The sequence below is a fragment of the Aythya fuligula genome, chromosome 9, assembly GCF_009819795.1.
Source record: "Aythya fuligula isolate bAytFul2 chromosome 9, bAytFul2.pri, whole genome shotgun sequence".
NCBI classification, from domain to species: Eukaryota; Metazoa; Chordata; class Aves; order Anseriformes; family Anatidae; genus Aythya; species Aythya fuligula.
The window spans coordinates 16,801,228-16,818,386 of NC_045567.1; the positions used below are offsets into that span (position 1 = coordinate 16,801,228).

Below are 17,159 nucleotides of genomic sequence, written 5' to 3' on the forward strand. Positions count from 1 at the left end.
GAACGGACTTGGAACATCTCATTACTTTTACAAAGTATGTTTTGACAATTTTAAATGAATAAAACAGATTTTTATTAGGTGCAATGACAATGAGAGATGGCTCCTACGGGGCTTTTAAAGCAAGGGGGGGGGAGAGGAATGATCGGGCTGCTTAATCCACAAGGTCACCTTGGCAGCCCTCCAGAAGCCGGCGACAGCTGCCAATTTGTATTTACCTGTGGTCAATGCAAATATGCCTGCGTGCAGCCGGGATATTTGCTTGTGCTTAAGCAACGTCTTTGTTAGCAGGTGCATGAGAAGTGCTGTTGCCTCGAGGTTCAGCCATACAACCCACGGCAGGTTGGGTTTGTTATTGGTTACGCTCAGAAATGTGGTCTGATCTCCCCTGGATCTTTGTGTAGCCTTTGGGGTATTGTGCAGCCGGGCAGCATGGCCAGTGGAGGAATTTGAGTGGCTCCTTCCTCCTCTCTGAGCACACTTGCAGCATAGCCGGGAGCAATGTTATTTCTTCACCCAGCTGGGTTTTGTCAGCCTGCCTCTGGGGTGCACCCAGGGGACCTGGGCTGGAGCAGGTGCCAAGGGAAAGGGACAATTTGTGGGGCAGGGGGCGGCTGCGCTGCCCACCCCCAGCCTTTCCTCCTGTCCCTTGTCTCTGCCTGCTGCTGGTGTGCCCTGGGACTGGAGGAGGCTCTGAAGACGTCCAGAGATAAAAGGTGACAGTGGCAGGGCTGGAGGAAAAGCAAGAGGTGACAGCTGAGCCCTGGGCCTTCCTGAGAGCTTGCCTGGAGGAGCACACGTGGGGGTGCTGCACTCGTGCCCGGCGCTGCAGTCCCGTTGCTCGTCGGATTGTTTTCTTTCCCACATGCCAGCCCCGGTTCCTGTAGCCATCTGAAACCTCTCCAGTAATAAAAGCTGAAAACCAGAAATATAATTCATCACACTTAATAATGCAATTACTGGTAAGCAGAATTCACTTAGAAAATTTTAGTCAGGTGTACTCCTTTGTGCCAGAATTATCTCGCTGCCACGGATTTTCAGCTCTGCTTGCAAATCAGCGTCTCTTGTCCCACCGACTACCTGGCCTGCAACGTTTCTGCAGGGCCCTTGTGCCAAGGAGTATCGTTCCCTGTGTTACTTGCTCAGTGACTTTCTTACCTCACCTTGCAGTCTGTGCCCAGAATAAGCTGCCCGTGACAAGCTACAAGTTCAAGTCCCTCGAGCGGTTTGAAAGGAGAAGCGGATCTGAGCCTGGTGGTAAAACACGTCCCAGCTGTGCTGCACGTAGAGGTGCTGCTGAGAAATGCTAATTCACTGTTTGCCTGGACCCCTCTTCAACTCTGCATCTGTGAGCTTAAATATCCCAGCTGAGAGCTGTGCCTGCACGCGAAGGGGCTGCGGGAGCCCGGCCAGCACACCCCGAGCGGCAACGAGCCCCACACCAGGCATTGCCCAGGGGTCTGGGGCCACCCCCAGCCCTGCTCTGTGTGCTCTGAACCGGGGCCACCGACCTCTGCAGCAGCCTTCCCCGGCCAAACACATCTCGGCAAAGCAGCCCTGCTCGTTGCTACCATTGTCTAAATGTGTTTGGGATTTGGCACCCGCCTTTTTCTGTTCGCTTCTTTCCAGGGCAGGCTGCAAATATGCACGTTGTTGAAACCAATCTGCTAATCTTTAAACTGCCTGCAGCTACGATTCGCAATGGGTGGCAGAGGCTTGCGGTTGCGGGCCCCGAACATCTGGGCTCAGCTATCTCTTCCCGTGCCACGGGAACCCGCCTTCTCTTTGAAGAAGCTCTTTTAACCTTTTTCTTGGTCACTCGTCAGCGGAAATCAAGCCATTAGGCTCTGCTCGATGCTGTTTGCTCTTTTAAATTAAGGAGCTTGAAGGGAGATTTACTCGAGGTGGCTGGGGGGCAGCCACGGTGCAGGGACGCGTGCCTGCCTACAAGCTGCTTGTGGTGGCTCTGTACCTGTGCACACAGCTCCCTGAGGTGCAGTACCCTGGGGAGGAGAGATCCTGCAATTCCAGCCCTAGGTGGATTTGGGACTTTAAGGGCTCCGTATTTCTGGAAGCAAGGATGCTTGCAAGCCTTTACAAATTAGTTGGTTCCTGCTGCCGGATGGCTAGACACCAACAGATCAAAGCCGCCGTGTAGTTGAAAAGATTTGATATCTTTCAGTGTCACGATCTGTAATTTGTTTGGATGCATGTGAAGGCTCAGAAACTAACGTGCATCGAGGGATTAAGGCGGCTTTGCTGTCCAATCTGAAAGCGAGCATATTCTAAAAGATTTTCAAAGTCTCGGAAGGGAGTGAAGTGCTTTAGTGATTTTTATGTCTTTGAAAATCTCTATTTAGTGTGCCTGGTGGAGTTATATAAATACACGCTGCCAGCTGTCTGACACCAACAGATACCACCCAGAGCATTTAAGCACTGAAGTGATAGGCCTGCAAAGACAGAGCCGTCGCTCTCGCTGTGCAAGCACCCGTGCAAAAAGACGGAGGCTTGCTGATTCCGTGCGACGCTTGCTCATTTAAAGGTTCGCTGTGATTTTTCCCCTCCCACCTCTGCTACCCCAGGAGGATATCAGTGGCTGTGTGGTAAGAAAAACAAATGTGCTCTCGTTTAGACATCTCCAGAAGGGAGGTGCCACCGTGATCCGAGTCGTTCTGCGGCGAGAAGAAAAGCAGCTGGCTGATCTCCTCCTTGGCAGCCTGGGCCTGTACCATTGTGCTTGGGGATCTTTGACCTTGGGAGGGGCCGAATTTGTTCCAAATGTTAAGATAAAAGCAAAATAAACCAGCAAACCCATTCCTTTGCTGTATTCACCACTCTTTTGGGTCTAGCCTCACATTCCCCACCGTGCTTGGGAGCACCCTCCTGTAGGCCCAGAGTAAAGGGAGGCCCTAAGCAGGAGTTTCAGAAGGGCTTTTGTATTTTTTTTCCTGAGTACTCCATATTTTAGGTCTCTGTGCTTTGAAAACGATGATGCCTGAGGTCAGATGCTATATTTTGTCTTGTCTCTGTGGCCATAGACCGTAACTCTGGTCTATCTCGATATGTTCCCAGTGTCCCTGCCACCCACTGCTGGGGGACACAAATTCTGTAAGGTGTCCAGGGCAAGGCTGGTTATTCCGGGTACCCCCTATTGCAGCACATGTGGAGGGGTGTTCAGCTTTTCCTAAGCACCACATTGATTTGCTCAATCTAATTAGCTAATTGGGAGCTCTTTTATTCTTTAACTTGCTTAGTGTTTTGTATTGAACCTGATTTTCCCTTTGGTGCATGATCTGCAACATTGATGTTAAAAATTACCGCAACCCTTCAGCATCTGCATTGAGAATTGAAGACTCACCCCTGCTTTAGTTATCACACAGCCTGGTTTGTGAGTGTTTCACTGCCTCTGCTCCACTCTAGCTGTGCTCATGGAGTGACAGATGCTCCAGTACATGCTCTTATGCATGGGGCTGTGGGTTATTCGTGGTTAATTTAGCTCTACAATTAGGGACCGTATCTTTTTCCTCTATCTGCAAGGCATCGAGACTTTTCCTTGCTTGTTTCTTTAGAGTGAACTTGATGGGATCACTTGTTTAGTTTTTGTGGAGGAAAATGAGCAATGAGATGAAAGCTGTTAAAAACAATCAGTTCTACCCAAAAAAATAAAGAAAACAGCAACAAAAAAACTGACATAAAGGAATTTCACTTCTCCAGAACTATTTTTTTTTTTTTTTACATTTGATTTAGGCTTTCAGATTAGTTTGGAAGATGTTTCAACAGCCTGAGTCTTCTGAAAACATTGTTATTGTTGTCTGGATGTCTCTGGTCTATGTGTTTTGATGCCTTCTTCATGACTGGAAGATAAATTTTCCTTTTTTTTTTTTTTTTTTCTTGGATAGGAAAGAATGCATTTTCACCATCGACCCATCAACTGCCAAAGATCTTGATGATGCTTTGTCCTGTAAACAACTCCCTGACGGTATGAGATATATTTTACAAAATACTGCTCAGTGTTTATGTTCAGCAGTTGACATGTCCATATATATATAATTTGTCATGTAGTATTCTTTACCAAATATGAGTAAGTGATAAGTTTTATACCTGCTTTAATTGCCTGTTTTCAGAAATCGCAGAGCAGATACCTTCAAGCTGCAGCCTGAAATAATGCTGGTGTCAGGAAATGCAGAACCACAGTATTTTGCATAACTGGAACTGTAATTTGATTTGAGCAGATCTCAGCTGTCCCCTGTTGTTAAAGGACTTACAGTTGAATAGCTAATATACCACTCTCGTATACTGAAGTCTAGTAAAACTTTGACCTCGAGCACGTAGTCCCTGGGTAAAGGAACCTGGTTTTTGAAGGTCACTGGGTGAATGCTTCTTGGTCTTTGCTTATGGGACGCTGGGAGTAGTCAGATGAGCAGAGTGTGCCTTATAAGCTGTGTTCCTCTTCTCATTGCCTTTTAAGCTTTCTGTTCTGCCTTATTTGTACTTTTACTATGCCATAGGCCAGCAGAACAGAAAGTAAAGCTCCAGAAGCCAAGTCTTGATGATTCTGACTAAAGGAACTTCACTCTTGTAAGCTTACTGTGCTATCCAAGTTCTGCTCATTTAGTTTGATGAAATCCAGTAACAGGCTTGGTTTAGAAATAGTACACGATTTGATTAACATATCCACAACTAATAAAGAAGATAAAGTGATTTTTCTTTGTGTTTAGTTTTACTTGTTCTTATTAGTCATCACAATGTGATAATATCAAAGACATGATTCCCTGTTTTTGGTTGATTTCATTCTGTGTAACGTGGCCAATGAATTGAGTCACTTAGACGCAGGTACAGAATAGTATTACAGGGCTATAGAAATGATTAAAACAAACACACACAGAATAAAGCCAGATGCAAGAAAATTTGAGGCCAATAACATTATTTCTGGTTATACTGATATATCAATTTTGAGACAAGGTTAAGGAAAAATTGCTGTTCTGTCTCACAGAAAATTTAAACAGTCTTCTTGAGAGATCCTGAACTTAACTCTGTTTTCCCTCTTTGAGCTTCATCATGTGAATTATTGGTCCTTGTAGATTTATGAGTGCTGTGATCCCACAGTCACTCAGAACTAAGGTGTTGAAACTCTGGCATCTGAACCTCTGCTGATCAACATGTGCATGGATTTCAGACGCTGCCATTCACCGAACTCATTAGTGGTGCATTTTTCTCTTATCCATAAGCCATTTGGAGAATATGTTCAAGGAAAATACATGAGCAGGATTTTTTCATTCCCAGAGACAGTATTGCTCATGCCTAGGACTTGGTGTATCTGCCAGGCAGTCATGAGCATGTTTTCTCTCTCATACTGCAGAAAATGCTGTATGAGGCCTCTTCCTGCAACCTGGAAGGAAGGAAAAATGTCAGTGCATAGAGGATCCTCTCTACCTGTAATGTCCAGCCAAGAGCCTTCTAGACATCACCAGGCTGTCGCTGAAGCTCTGTAGCCTGATGGCAAAATGCCCCCTTGTGAGGCAGAGGTGGGATCGCAGCAGTGCTGCCCCACGTGCCCTGTTGGAACAAGTCCTTCTCATGCAACTAAACTGAGGGGGGAAAACCCAAAAAACCACCCAAGTCTTCTTGGCCTGTTTTTTTTTTTTTTCGTTTTTTTTTTTTTTTTCCCTGACTCCTCCCTCTCCCAGGGGCTGTGTTAAGGCCTGTGCTGGCTTCTTGGATTCCCCAGATGAATATTTTCCATGCCCTTTCCTGATCTTCAGTGAAGGCTAAGGAATACGTGAGAGGGTCAAGTCAAAGCCATGCTTCCAGGGAATGAGTGTACTTGTACGTGACCAGGAGCAGGCACCGTTCCCCCTCCCAGCATACCCTGTTATTTCAAAGGTGATCTCTGATGTACTTATCCTGAGTGGACAGAGGATGCTTCTGCAGTCAGGTACTACTTCATCTTCTCAGGAAAATGAGGCGGTTGGGAAAGAAAGGTAAAATGGACTGGGCTACAGGCTCACTCTGCACAGGGAGGGTTTGCAAAGCTCAGCTTTTAAAATAAAACAAGTGGAAGGTACAGGAACCTTTCTCTTCTCTCAGTTCCCCAAAATAAACTTTGCTAGTGTGATTTAGAAGAGACATGAAGAAACTTTGAAAGACTCAGGGACTGACAGGGCATGGCTGACTTCCTGAGAGTAAAAGTTAAGGTTTCTGTGGCTTGTATCCAAAACTTATGGAGTGGGAAATCCAGCATGGACTTACGGCTTTTGGAAGTTTGCGTCCTTCTTGGGAGCATTGTGCGTGTTCCTCATTCCTCCAGATGAGCCTCAGATGAGCAAATCCAAGAGGCGCTGTAAAAGCAGGCAAGTGAATGCACCCACTGGGGGCTGTCCCAGCCCTCAGGCCTTTGTTCGCCCCCACATATCATTTTCCATGAATCACAAAGCGTGATTAAGAGCCTGCTCGCAGCAGCCCTTTGTGTAGGACCTCTGCCTTTTGGCTGGAGCCATACATTTTCCAGCAGGCTCGTTCCGCCCTGGACTCCTCTCGATGAGCAGACGCTGAGCTGGAGCCTCCTTTAAGAGCGATCTTATCTGTGCCCACCCTGGGCACTGAGTCCCCTGCCTCTCCTGCCAGCCTCAGCCCCACTGTGGGAGCAGCACCCTTGCTCCAGCAGGGCTTAGGCCAAGGAACATCACCCCCTTTGACACTCAGTATGACACCTTTCGTGGCTGCTGAGTGTCCCAAGGACCAGATTTTACATCGGTGTGGAAGGAACCACCATGGAAACGGCCTTTCTTTATATTAGAAATGTCTCATTTATTCTAAGGAGACCCTGTGGCTCAGAAGGAAATACGGACAAGAAAACCAAATCTTCGTGGTCTTTGGTGAGTTCTGAGCGCTCCAGGAAGGTGCTGAGGAGCCAAGCGGGAGTGAGGGGCACAAAAAGCAGGAGAGAGACTGCAGGAAACCTTCTGCAGCCAATGCTTAAATACTCATTTAAAACAGGAGATTTATCTAAAGCAAAGATATCCAGTCTGGAATCATGTCCAATGACTGATGTTGTGCAAACATCTCCTTGCATGATTTTTTTTATGTGTAGATGAGTAATAAAAGCAACTAAGAACCATCCTGGGGGACTCTCGTCCATTCTCCTCCCAATGCGCTGCTGTTTGAAGCCCAAATTTCCTTCAGCATTTCCCGAACCTTTTTTTTTTCTGACAATTTTGGCTTCACTGCTGAAACGCTGAATTCCAAAGGTGAAATTTTTCAAACACTTGATGATCTGAAAACCCCGATCTAAATACTGTTTTGTGAGCCTCCTGTAAGAGTATGTTTCCCATCCATTTGCCATATTGCCTATATCCTGTGCCCCTTTCTGAGGTATTTCCCACTGTGCAGCTATAGCCTTGGTCATCATCTGCCTGGGGTCCATCAACTGCTACAGGAAAACAAGGCCTAGTGTTACAGGCCCGTGAAGTGTGGATGGCAAAAGCAAAGGTATAAAGCCATCAGCATACATGATTTATTTTTTTTTTTTTTGACATCTGTGCTTTCACTGAAAATTTTCAGGAGCTTGTGATCTAGAAGGGTTGAAAACCAGTGCTAGGGGTCCCTTGGGTTTCCTTGCTTGCAAAGCTGTTTCTGTTTGCAACCCTTCTGCGTTAAGGAGAGCTCTTATGGGAATATTAATCTTGCACTTACTGGATCTCCTTGATATATTTTGGAGGTACCCTGAGGGATTTCTGGCTTTAAAAGTTGCTATACTAGCTGCAATTATTATGACAAAGAGTTGTTTTAGAGGTTAAAGAGCTTATCCAGGGCTGGCAAGACTTCATGTCTCATGAGGACAAAGTTGTGTTAAGAGTTAACACATCTTTTATTCCAAACGTAAACCCAGTTACAAGAAATTATTATTTTTTCCATCTTTTTTGCCCATATGTTAAACACTTTAAAAAAAGAAAAAAAAAAAGCCGGCATGAGCAAACCACATATCTGGCATCCTCATGATGTCAGGAGTTCTCCAAAAATCAACAGAGAACGCAGTACCCAATTCAGAAAATGTCCATTTCTCTCAGTTTATTAGCACCTATTTAAAGTACAAAAAAAAAAACCAACACCCATTGCTCACACTTTGCCCATTAGACACCTCGATCAGTGCATTTCAGAAGATTTTGAAGAATGAAATTGTCTTCGTCCTCAAACATTCATTGCTAATTTATTCAGGATTGTGGCAATTTCTTTGCCACGAAGGCAAGCAGAGAGATGGGGGACTGTGTTTGCACCTTTGCTAAATTTTAAAACTTCTCAGCATAACCTTTATCTGCTCCAGTCACTGGACGGAGGACTCGCCTATGCTACGTACTCTGTAAAAAAAAAGGTGATTTTTTTTTTCTAGAAGTAATCCATAAGTCTGTCGTAAGGAACTATCCAGTAGCAGGGTGTCACTAGAAAAGGAAGCAAGGGATGATTGTGGGAAGAGCTTTATTTTTAATGGAGCTCACAGCAAGACCTTGCAGCAGTTGGAAACTGTACAGGGATATATGTCTTAAGTGGGCCAGCCTGGTTTTGAGAGGATTTTCTATTGGAGTCTGCTTTTGATTAACTGTCGTGCTCCTCTTTATTGTTTAATGATAGCAGTAGGGAGGTAAGCTTGCTGTTTGCATTTGTCAGTGTATATTTTAAGAGATCAGCTCCAATAAAGCATGAAAACAGGGTTATTTATGTAACAGCTTTAGAAATATGAACGAACTGTACTCCGTTTCGATGACTCAGCATCATCTCGGAGTAAAAGATGGGTCTGGACTGCAGCTCGCTTCTACGGCGTGTGTTGAGTTGTTTCAGGGTAGCTTAAGGTTTTAAGCGAGTTCATTTCAGTCAATGCTCTTTTTGTGATCCTTTCTTTCCGCACGTATCCCGGCGAACGGCTGCAGCCAGGAGCGTCCAGCGGCGCAGTGTTCACAGGCAGCAAGCTCACAACTTTCAAGCCTGAGCGCTTTCCTCCGGGGTGCAGACGTTTAAAGATTTGCTCTGATCTCCGCGTGTAAGAGCTCGCCACGTGAGCTGCACGTCCCAGCGGAACCAGGCGAATTTCGTGCACTTGCCAGACTTCTTCTGGGAATGATCTGCAAGTGTCGTGTGATACGTTTCTGGTAATGCACACAGCTGAAGCAGTTGTGCTGCGTTTGAAAGCTACTCGCTAGTAGGAAGAGAGGTGAAATTTAACCACTTTAAAGGCAGATAATTCCATCTGCTGAAATTTCAGGCTGTGACAGGAAAGGAGTTACCAGGAATTATTGGGGTCCATTTTGGAGGGGTTGTCTCACCTCTGTGCAGATCTTTGGATGCTGATTTCGAAGAACTACTTCAGGCTACACTGTCAGGGTCTCTGTACATCTCCTTGTGTGTTTATTGATGACTAACATGGTTCTTGCCATTCTTTCATTCCCGTATCCCTCAATTTCAAAGAGTAATTCAAGTTTAGGTACTTTAAATTTTACTCTAGGAGGAATTGTTGTAATGCAGAACAGAAACACATCCTGCAGGTTGGTTGCCCTGTTTTTTTTTTTTTCCTTAGTGACATTGGTTTTCTGTATGTGGAAGTGAGGTCATATATAGATACATTCATCAAATCTTCCTGGTTTTTACCTGAGGATCTAATCAAATAAGATATCTGCAGTGTGCTGCTCCCCTGCTTTTTCCCTTCCTTATAAATTTGTTCATCCTGTTGGTGAATTTATATCAAATATACCTAAGGGGAATGCTCAGTTAAGTGTCCTGAAAAGAGGAGAGATTCTCTTAGTGACCCAAATCTGGGAAAAATGCAGCGTGATCTTTCTCCTTAGCTGACATGTGTGAGTCCACTGTGGGGTGAGGATTTCAGAAAGATGTGTAGAGCGAGAGGCCTTGCATCTCTGTTCCAGGAGTCTTCCATACATGTTGGTAAAAACCAACCAATGTTGGTAAAGTCATCCCTTGTTTGCTGCAGGCCTGCAGACACTGGGACTGCTAGTTGTTTTTGTTCTGTAAAGTTGTGTATGCTTTATTATTATTATTTATTTTTTAAAGACAAAAAATCCTTCTATTCAGCTTTGTCTCCCTTGCCACTTCAGGACTGTAGGGTAGAATTTGCTGTAGCAACACTTGATATGAGACCTTTCAGCTAATCCATTTGGTTCCTGCTGCACAGACTATAGTAAGAATTTGTAATTAGAGTCTTGCTGGGCTGATTTGCTTAAGATAAACACTGAAGAATGGACTAGTGTTGAATCAAAAGTTACATTATGAAATTACCATGCTTCCTTCTTTGTAAGGTAAGAGTATAAGATGAGTGGGTACCAGGCATGGTTTAGAGAGAAAATGACAGAAACGTCAATGTATGAGTTAAATATAAAATGACCATAAACTGCAATTTACGTAAATTTATTGCAGGAGTCAGATGTGGGAAAAATAAAGAAGACATACAAGGAACAGGATTGTGCGTAACATTTGGGCAGTTTTTCCTTTGATATCAGACAGAATTAGCTCAGCTCTCCTGTTACCTGCTGATTAGTCTGGTGAGTTTTTGTTAAGGATCTATGGTGTGCCACTAGAAAAGTGGACAAGACATATTGCAGTGATTAGAAACAGGTACGTTCCTCTTTTTTTTTTTTTTTCTTCCCATCAAGGATCTGTGGTTGCAGATTCTTTGAAATACGCAAAATACTCTCGGGTCTCTGCCAAATCCAGATCAATGCTGTGGCCCACAACGTGCTCCCGTGTGATGCCGGGGAAATTGCAGCACGTACAGTGTGCTTTGCCTCTTTCAACGTAACGTGGCGTTGTCTCTGCGGAAACACACATCACTTCCAATTTCCAAGGCCAGAGTTGAATGGAATCAGAGGGCTGGATTGCGTCACCCTTCCACTTCTGAACATCGCTTTGGAAATCAGTGAGACAAGGGAACAGCCTAGCGCTCCCCTTAGCTTGGCCTAGAAAAAGCGGAGCTTGCTCCAAACTGACGGTGGTTGAAAGGGGAACAGAGGGAGCCTAATCCCCAGACAAGTGCATTAAACAGATAAAGCATAGGGAAGCGAAATAAGAAAGTTTGGAATTAAAAATGGATATGTTTTCCTGCAGTGAGGAAAGGTGCTCTGGGTGAATCACTTTTTGGATCGTTTCAGCTCATAAATTCAGGACCTGGGACAATTCCCCAAGGATTTAGAGGTGCGAGTTTTCCTGGATTGGCAGATATCACTCTCATGCGTAGATATTAACTTAAAAAACAGTGCCCAACTGTGTATCGAAGAAAAAATATACAGAATTCATTTATGGATGTGGATAAAGGGGAAGGGATCCAGAAATTCCTGTACAAACAGATCTGAAAGCAATCTGTCTAGGATTTCCTTTTCACTGAAAAGGACCTCAGGGACCAGGAGGGTGTTTAGAGGAGAACTGCAAATGACAGGTGGTGACCAGCTAGAACTAGAGAAAGCAGGATTGCCCAGTAAATCAAGCAGATAAAAATCCAAAGATGTGTGAGGAAGATAAAAAGGGTGCAAATAACTGTGTGAGAACCTATTCCTAACTAACTTCAGTCATATTCTGTTGCATGCAGGCGACAAAGATGTTATTGCTGCACATATTCTGTTACCAACTTCTTAAAATGGGAGGATCCCTCCCAACCAAGGGACTATTGTCTTAACTTTTAGTTTATTGCAGTGCAGGGGTTTGTTTAAGGATCCAGCTGACCAGAAAGAATGTCTTCTTACAGGGCAATTCACTACAGTTTTTCTTGATTGTTGACTATTATGCTAGTTACACAAAGTGTAAAATAAGGTGCAGATGGAAGTATTTTGGAAATCCTTCCAAAAATAAACCGAAAGTTGGATGGCTAAGAGTGAAATCTCAGCAGCTGCCTTCTGTTCTTAAAGAAGTTGAAATGTCAAGGCTGCTCAGTGGGGAAGTACCTTGTACGTGTTTGGCCTAGCTCTGAATCCCAAGGTCTCTTTGAATGCCTGGGAATATTCCCTCAGCCTTGGATTACACTGGTTCAGTAGAGATATCACAAAAGAGATTGACCTAACAGTAGAGAGAGGCAGGTCCCTCCCCACTCTAAACCTTCACTTCAGGAACAGGACACCATCCTACACCCCAAATGATTGTAATTCATCTTGAAAGCTGCTGGGTGCCACTTCCCATCTCTTAAAATTCAGTGACTGCTGGTTTCCTGATGGAGTTAACCTCTTGAATGGGATTTGGAATAGAGATATAAACAAAACACAGCGCAAATGCCAGAAATTGTCCTTTTGCCTTCATCTTGTTGGCTGGAAATCTAGCTGTTAAGGAGGTGTTTGAAAGAGCTGAGTGCAGTCTCCCTTGGTAACTCCTATCTACCAGCAACAAGTGCTCTCTAAGCTAGGAATTTGAGTTCACAGAAACACATTTGCCTTGGTGATCTGCTTGACAGCTTGTCTTGGTGAGAGGGAAAAGATCCATCTGCCAAGTGCCTGCATTAGACTCCGAGTAGCAAAGATTTGTGGTGGGCCTAAGTCACGAGCAGTCCTCTGGAGGTTCTCCCAGGGATGGCCATGTAGCAAGCCCTGGCATTCCGTGGGGAAATTGAATGTATTTGAGGTCCTTACGCCCCTTCATTTTACTCATTGCACTCAAATCGTGCAAAGAAGTCAATATAATGTTTCAAACCTCTCTTGCTGTTTTAGCACCTCACAAAGACCTCTAGGCATTCGTGCAGGCATGGAGGAAACCAGCTTACCTGTGACCCTCTGTACTGTGAACAGATACCGACATAGGAGTGGGGAGAAATCCTGCACGGGCAAAAAAAGGTCGGGCATAGGCATCAGCACATAAGGACACACGTCTGAGTTTTCTAATGCTGGCCAGAGTTGATGCATCACAGAAATCACAGAATCATTAAGGTTGGAAAAGATTTCCAAGGGCCTCTGGTCCAAATGGCACAATCTCTTCGTTTCCCATCATTATGCTTTGTGTCCCCAACTGTCCCGTGGTCTGGCCTGACTTTTACTGTTAAGATACTTGTGCTTCTCTTTCATCTGTATTTTACTCCTGGTTTCTTGTTCAGCAGTGTGAACAAATCTTTCTGCTGCATGCTTATTCTGTTAGATATCGTTCCCTGTGTCCTTCAGTCTGCAATTAAATATTTTATCTGGTGCATGCTACGTAAATTCTGTCCTTCTGACTATTTAGTGCTTTTCGCCCAGGAGAATCCCTTCTTTGTGAAAGTATCCAGCTTAATGGTGCGGTGGTAACATTTGCACAGAAGAGCTCTTCTGTTCTCTTAGCTTATTGCATCAGGTTTGAAGGCAGTTTTCAGGAATGGTGTAGGCAGCGGGTGCGTTCTGGCTGGCAGCATCTCCTGTCACAAGGTGAGGAACTGACATGGGTTTGCTGGCAGGAGAGGCCACTTGGGTCTTGGGTTTCTCTGCCTTGATACCATGGTATATTCAGTGAGGTCTGGAGACCCGACTTCTGATCCATCACCAGCTTGTTTCCACCTCGTGGAAGGTGGTGGTTTGGAGAACACAACCAGCATGAAGATCTACCCCATGTTCCCATGGGAGGCTTGACCTCCCACTCTCCTAAGAGGCTGGGAATACTTTGCTGGCCAAGAGCCTTCTCTGAAGTACTCCTCAGGGCTGGGCAGCGTGGGGAAGCATGTGCCTCACAGAGGATTTCGTGCTAACCATAGTGAAAGCATTTAAAACAGCACTGAACTGGTTTGGGCTGTGCTGGTTTGTGTATAAAACTCAGAGCTCTGTAACACACTACGAGTGAAGTGCCCAGCTACGGGCTTGTACTGGTTTTGTTTTGCAGTATAAAAGGTAGCTTTTAAATTCTATTACCAAGTGGGTTTAGGGCATTGCTGAATTTATTAGCTGCTACAGACAAAAACTGTATGCAGTTCACATGGAAGACCTGCTCCCAGCATTTAATTCAGTAATAGATAGTCTCCTCATAATTCTGAAACTATTTAAGGAATTGCCGATGGGCTCATGGAAAAAAAGTGTTCAGGAACAGCTTAGGAACGGCTCCTTTCCTAGAACAGTTTTTCTGCTTTTCATCTTCACTTGTCCTTCATCGCTACAGGCACCGAATGAGCACGAGTTCTGTGTTGTGCCGTACCTGGAGCCAATCCCAAGCTGGTTTGTGAAATCACAGTCATCTCCGTAACAGGCAGCCGGTGCCAGAGACAAAAGTACCAAAGGTTGGAGTAGTTACAAGAGCTGACTAAAACCGTGCTTTAAAAGTCACTACAGTGCAGATAGGAATCATTCTGGAGTTTAGACTCATTGAAGTCCCACCCTAACCTTTTAACTTATTTTTTTTTGTGCGTGTATGGTGTCATTCTCCCCTTTCCCCCATCTATTTTTAAGAAATGCTCTGAACGTTCCCCGGTTCAGGATCACTGAGAGCATTGCCCCTTGCAACATCACCGTTTGTATCAGTGGCTTCTCAGATACTTTCAGAAATCCTGGAAGTGCCAAAACTTTTGATATGGGAGGAGTAACTAAAGATTGTTTCCCTTTAACCTGTGATCTCATCCTGTGTCTCAGCTTGGAAGAACTAGGGGCAATTTCAGTTCTACTGATTTTGAGGAGTTGGCCCGTCTCGCAGCTCCTGAATTTGTGTGATCAAATGAGCAAAATCTCAGCTTTCCTCGTCCCCAACTCCCGAAGAAAACGAGGTAAATGTGATCCGTAAAGGCTAAAGTGGTCGAGATAGAAAGGAAGCAATTTTAACTGTTTTCAAGAAGCAAAGCAGAAGCCAAGACCCAGCCCTTTTGCTGTTTCCAGTCTGGTTCAGACACGTGGAGCGGGCGCGCTGCCGCGCCGCGTGAGCTGCTGCTCCCTCTCCCTTTGCATGGGAATGTGCAGCCCACGGAGCTGGGGGCCTGACCTTGGCTGCGTCTCCAGGTGCTACAAACCTCGAAAAAAAGTGACTAAGCAGGCTTTAAAGAAGAGGTCAAATGCCTTGAAAGGCGTAGGGGGATGTTTCCGTGGGACGTTTCACATGCAAACCAGCAGCAGAGGGGCTTGGACAGGTTCTGGAGGCCAAGCTGGCAGCAGAGCCTGGGAGTACGTAGTATTTTGTGGATCGTTACCCTTTAGAGGTGCTTATTGTTTGTTTGGGCAGACGATTTTTCCTATTTTCAAGTCATTGCAACATTTACTAAAGTCATGTTTATGCTTGGTTGGGAAAGTTGCTGCTCTGTGCCCTGGGGACTTGTCCCGCTCTCTTGAGATGCGGAATTCTGATCCCTTTTGCCAGAGTCTTTTCATGGGGTTGTGTCAAGGAAGAGACCTTTTCAGAATGAAAAAGCAATTAATTGCTTTTAAAAAAGGTGTAATTAGTTGCATTTCGGTTAGATAAAGCAACATCATGTGATAATTTTAAAACTTGGGTTTCCTGATAAACAAGTTAATGGATTTATGCTCAGTTGCACTGTGCTTTCAAAAAGCAAAATGGCCCTAGGGCACACAAGTAAAATTTAAGCACTTTCCTTGTTATTTTAAAATAAGTAAAATAAAAATAAAGCACACTGTCTGATTTTCTGAACAATAGCTTGGCTTCCTGCGGTGGAAAAGTAACCTCAGCCGAGAATTAAAGCCACCCACCTATGTCTTCAAACTGCAGAGAAGACAAATAGCTTGCTCTTTCCACAGTCCCACTTTAATTTTTGTATTAATCTGTTCTATGTCTTGCTCTTTTATTTTTTTTTTCTTTCCCTCCTGCTCTTTTCTCCCACTCGGGCAGTCACTCTCTTCTCTTTGTCTCTGCCTCCATGCCCAGAGGGGCGCATCTGTATTCCTGGGCTGTCAGTGTACCGGTGTAGTACATACACATGGGAAGGGAAATAGAGGTGTTTGGGTCAGGTCCTTCATTTAAAGGCTCGTATTCAACATCTGTGATGATCCCTAGTTACCTCCAGCAGCTTCCTCAGTTGTCAGTGCCATTTTCTGCCTCCGTGCAAGTCGTGTTTGTTTTGGGTGCACCCCTCTTACCGCCTGCAGCCCCTGCTGTCTGGCTGAGCCTCTCCTGCAGAGACTGCCCTTGCCCCTGTGCCCAACAGCCACAGAGGAGAACCTCAGCCCTGATGAGATCCTGTTCAACACTTCAAACAGCAGCAAAATGCTCATGTAGGTGGAAGGCCTCGTCTGTCTCTCTTTGTACAAGTTTTTCGTACTTCTGCAAGGCACTAAATACTGCTTCGCAGGTAAGTGAGCAGCAGCAGCCCCCCCCCCCAGGGCAGGGGAACGGGGAAGAGCTGTAATTATTTGCTGCCAGAGTTGGTGTAGCCAGGGAACAGCCAGCTACCTTCAGTTGCTGGCAGCAGCTGGGTGGTTGGCTGTTTTCTGGCTGGAGCAAACACTTTGCAATTGGCTTTGAACTTTCCTATGGATCCCTTACTGAGGGGTAACAGACAGCTTGAGAAATACCGGCTAATACAAAAATTTGGTCTTAAATTTTAAGTTGACTTAACACTCTATTAGTGCTTGTCCTCTCTCCTGAGAATGATGATGTGTGAAGGTGAGATGGAAATGAAGGGGAGTGTGTCTGCATGGTAGAGAATTACCTTTTGCTGTTTTATCCTTGAGGAGTTGCATTTTTAAGTTCCATGCTCCTAAAATCTGCATATACCGAGGTATGATGTGAGCTTGCTTGGTCTTTCTTGCTGCATATGTACTAGGATTGACGAGGGTTGCTGAAGATGGAGAAGGATTTGCTGCCATTGTGTTAACTTGCATGCTGTTCAAATAAATTCAGCTCAACTGTCTAATTCCTGGGGCAAATACTTGATACAACTTGCTGGGCTGGCAGTTTTTACGGAGCATTTACAGACTGAAAGGTCTTTTTCCTTTTCCTCCAGCTCTTCCTTGCTAATCCTTTTTGTTTATAATTTTTTTTTTCAGTAAAGAAGGAAAAAAGTTCTTTGAACTGTTTTGTCCTAAAGGATGAGATCATCAGTGGAAAAAAAAAGGGAACAGCTTGTTCTTTGTTCTCAAAGGTGCCACACTTGAACCATTCTCCTTTGATTTTAGCATCGTATCAGTGTTACGTACACAAGCTTTTGGAGTGGGTTCAAATAAACCAGATTCTCGGATCAAGGAGCTGAACTTTCTCTAAAACTGCTGTGTGCCTGGGGCAGCTTTGTG

The 17,159-nt window shown here is 44.8% G+C and overlaps 1 protein-coding gene across 1 annotated transcript in view; it reads left to right on the forward strand.

Annotated features, from left to right (window-relative positions):
- DIS3L2 (DIS3 like 3'-5' exoribonuclease 2) overlaps positions 1-17,159 on the forward strand; it is a 188,494-nt gene that overhangs the window by 94,762 nt on the left and 76,573 nt on the right. The window contains exon 11 of the mRNA XM_032193590.1: positions 3,897-3,976. Coding sequence (XP_032049481.1) covers positions 3,897-3,976 — 80 coding nt within the window. The remainder of the gene's footprint in view (positions 1-3,896; positions 3,977-17,159) is intronic.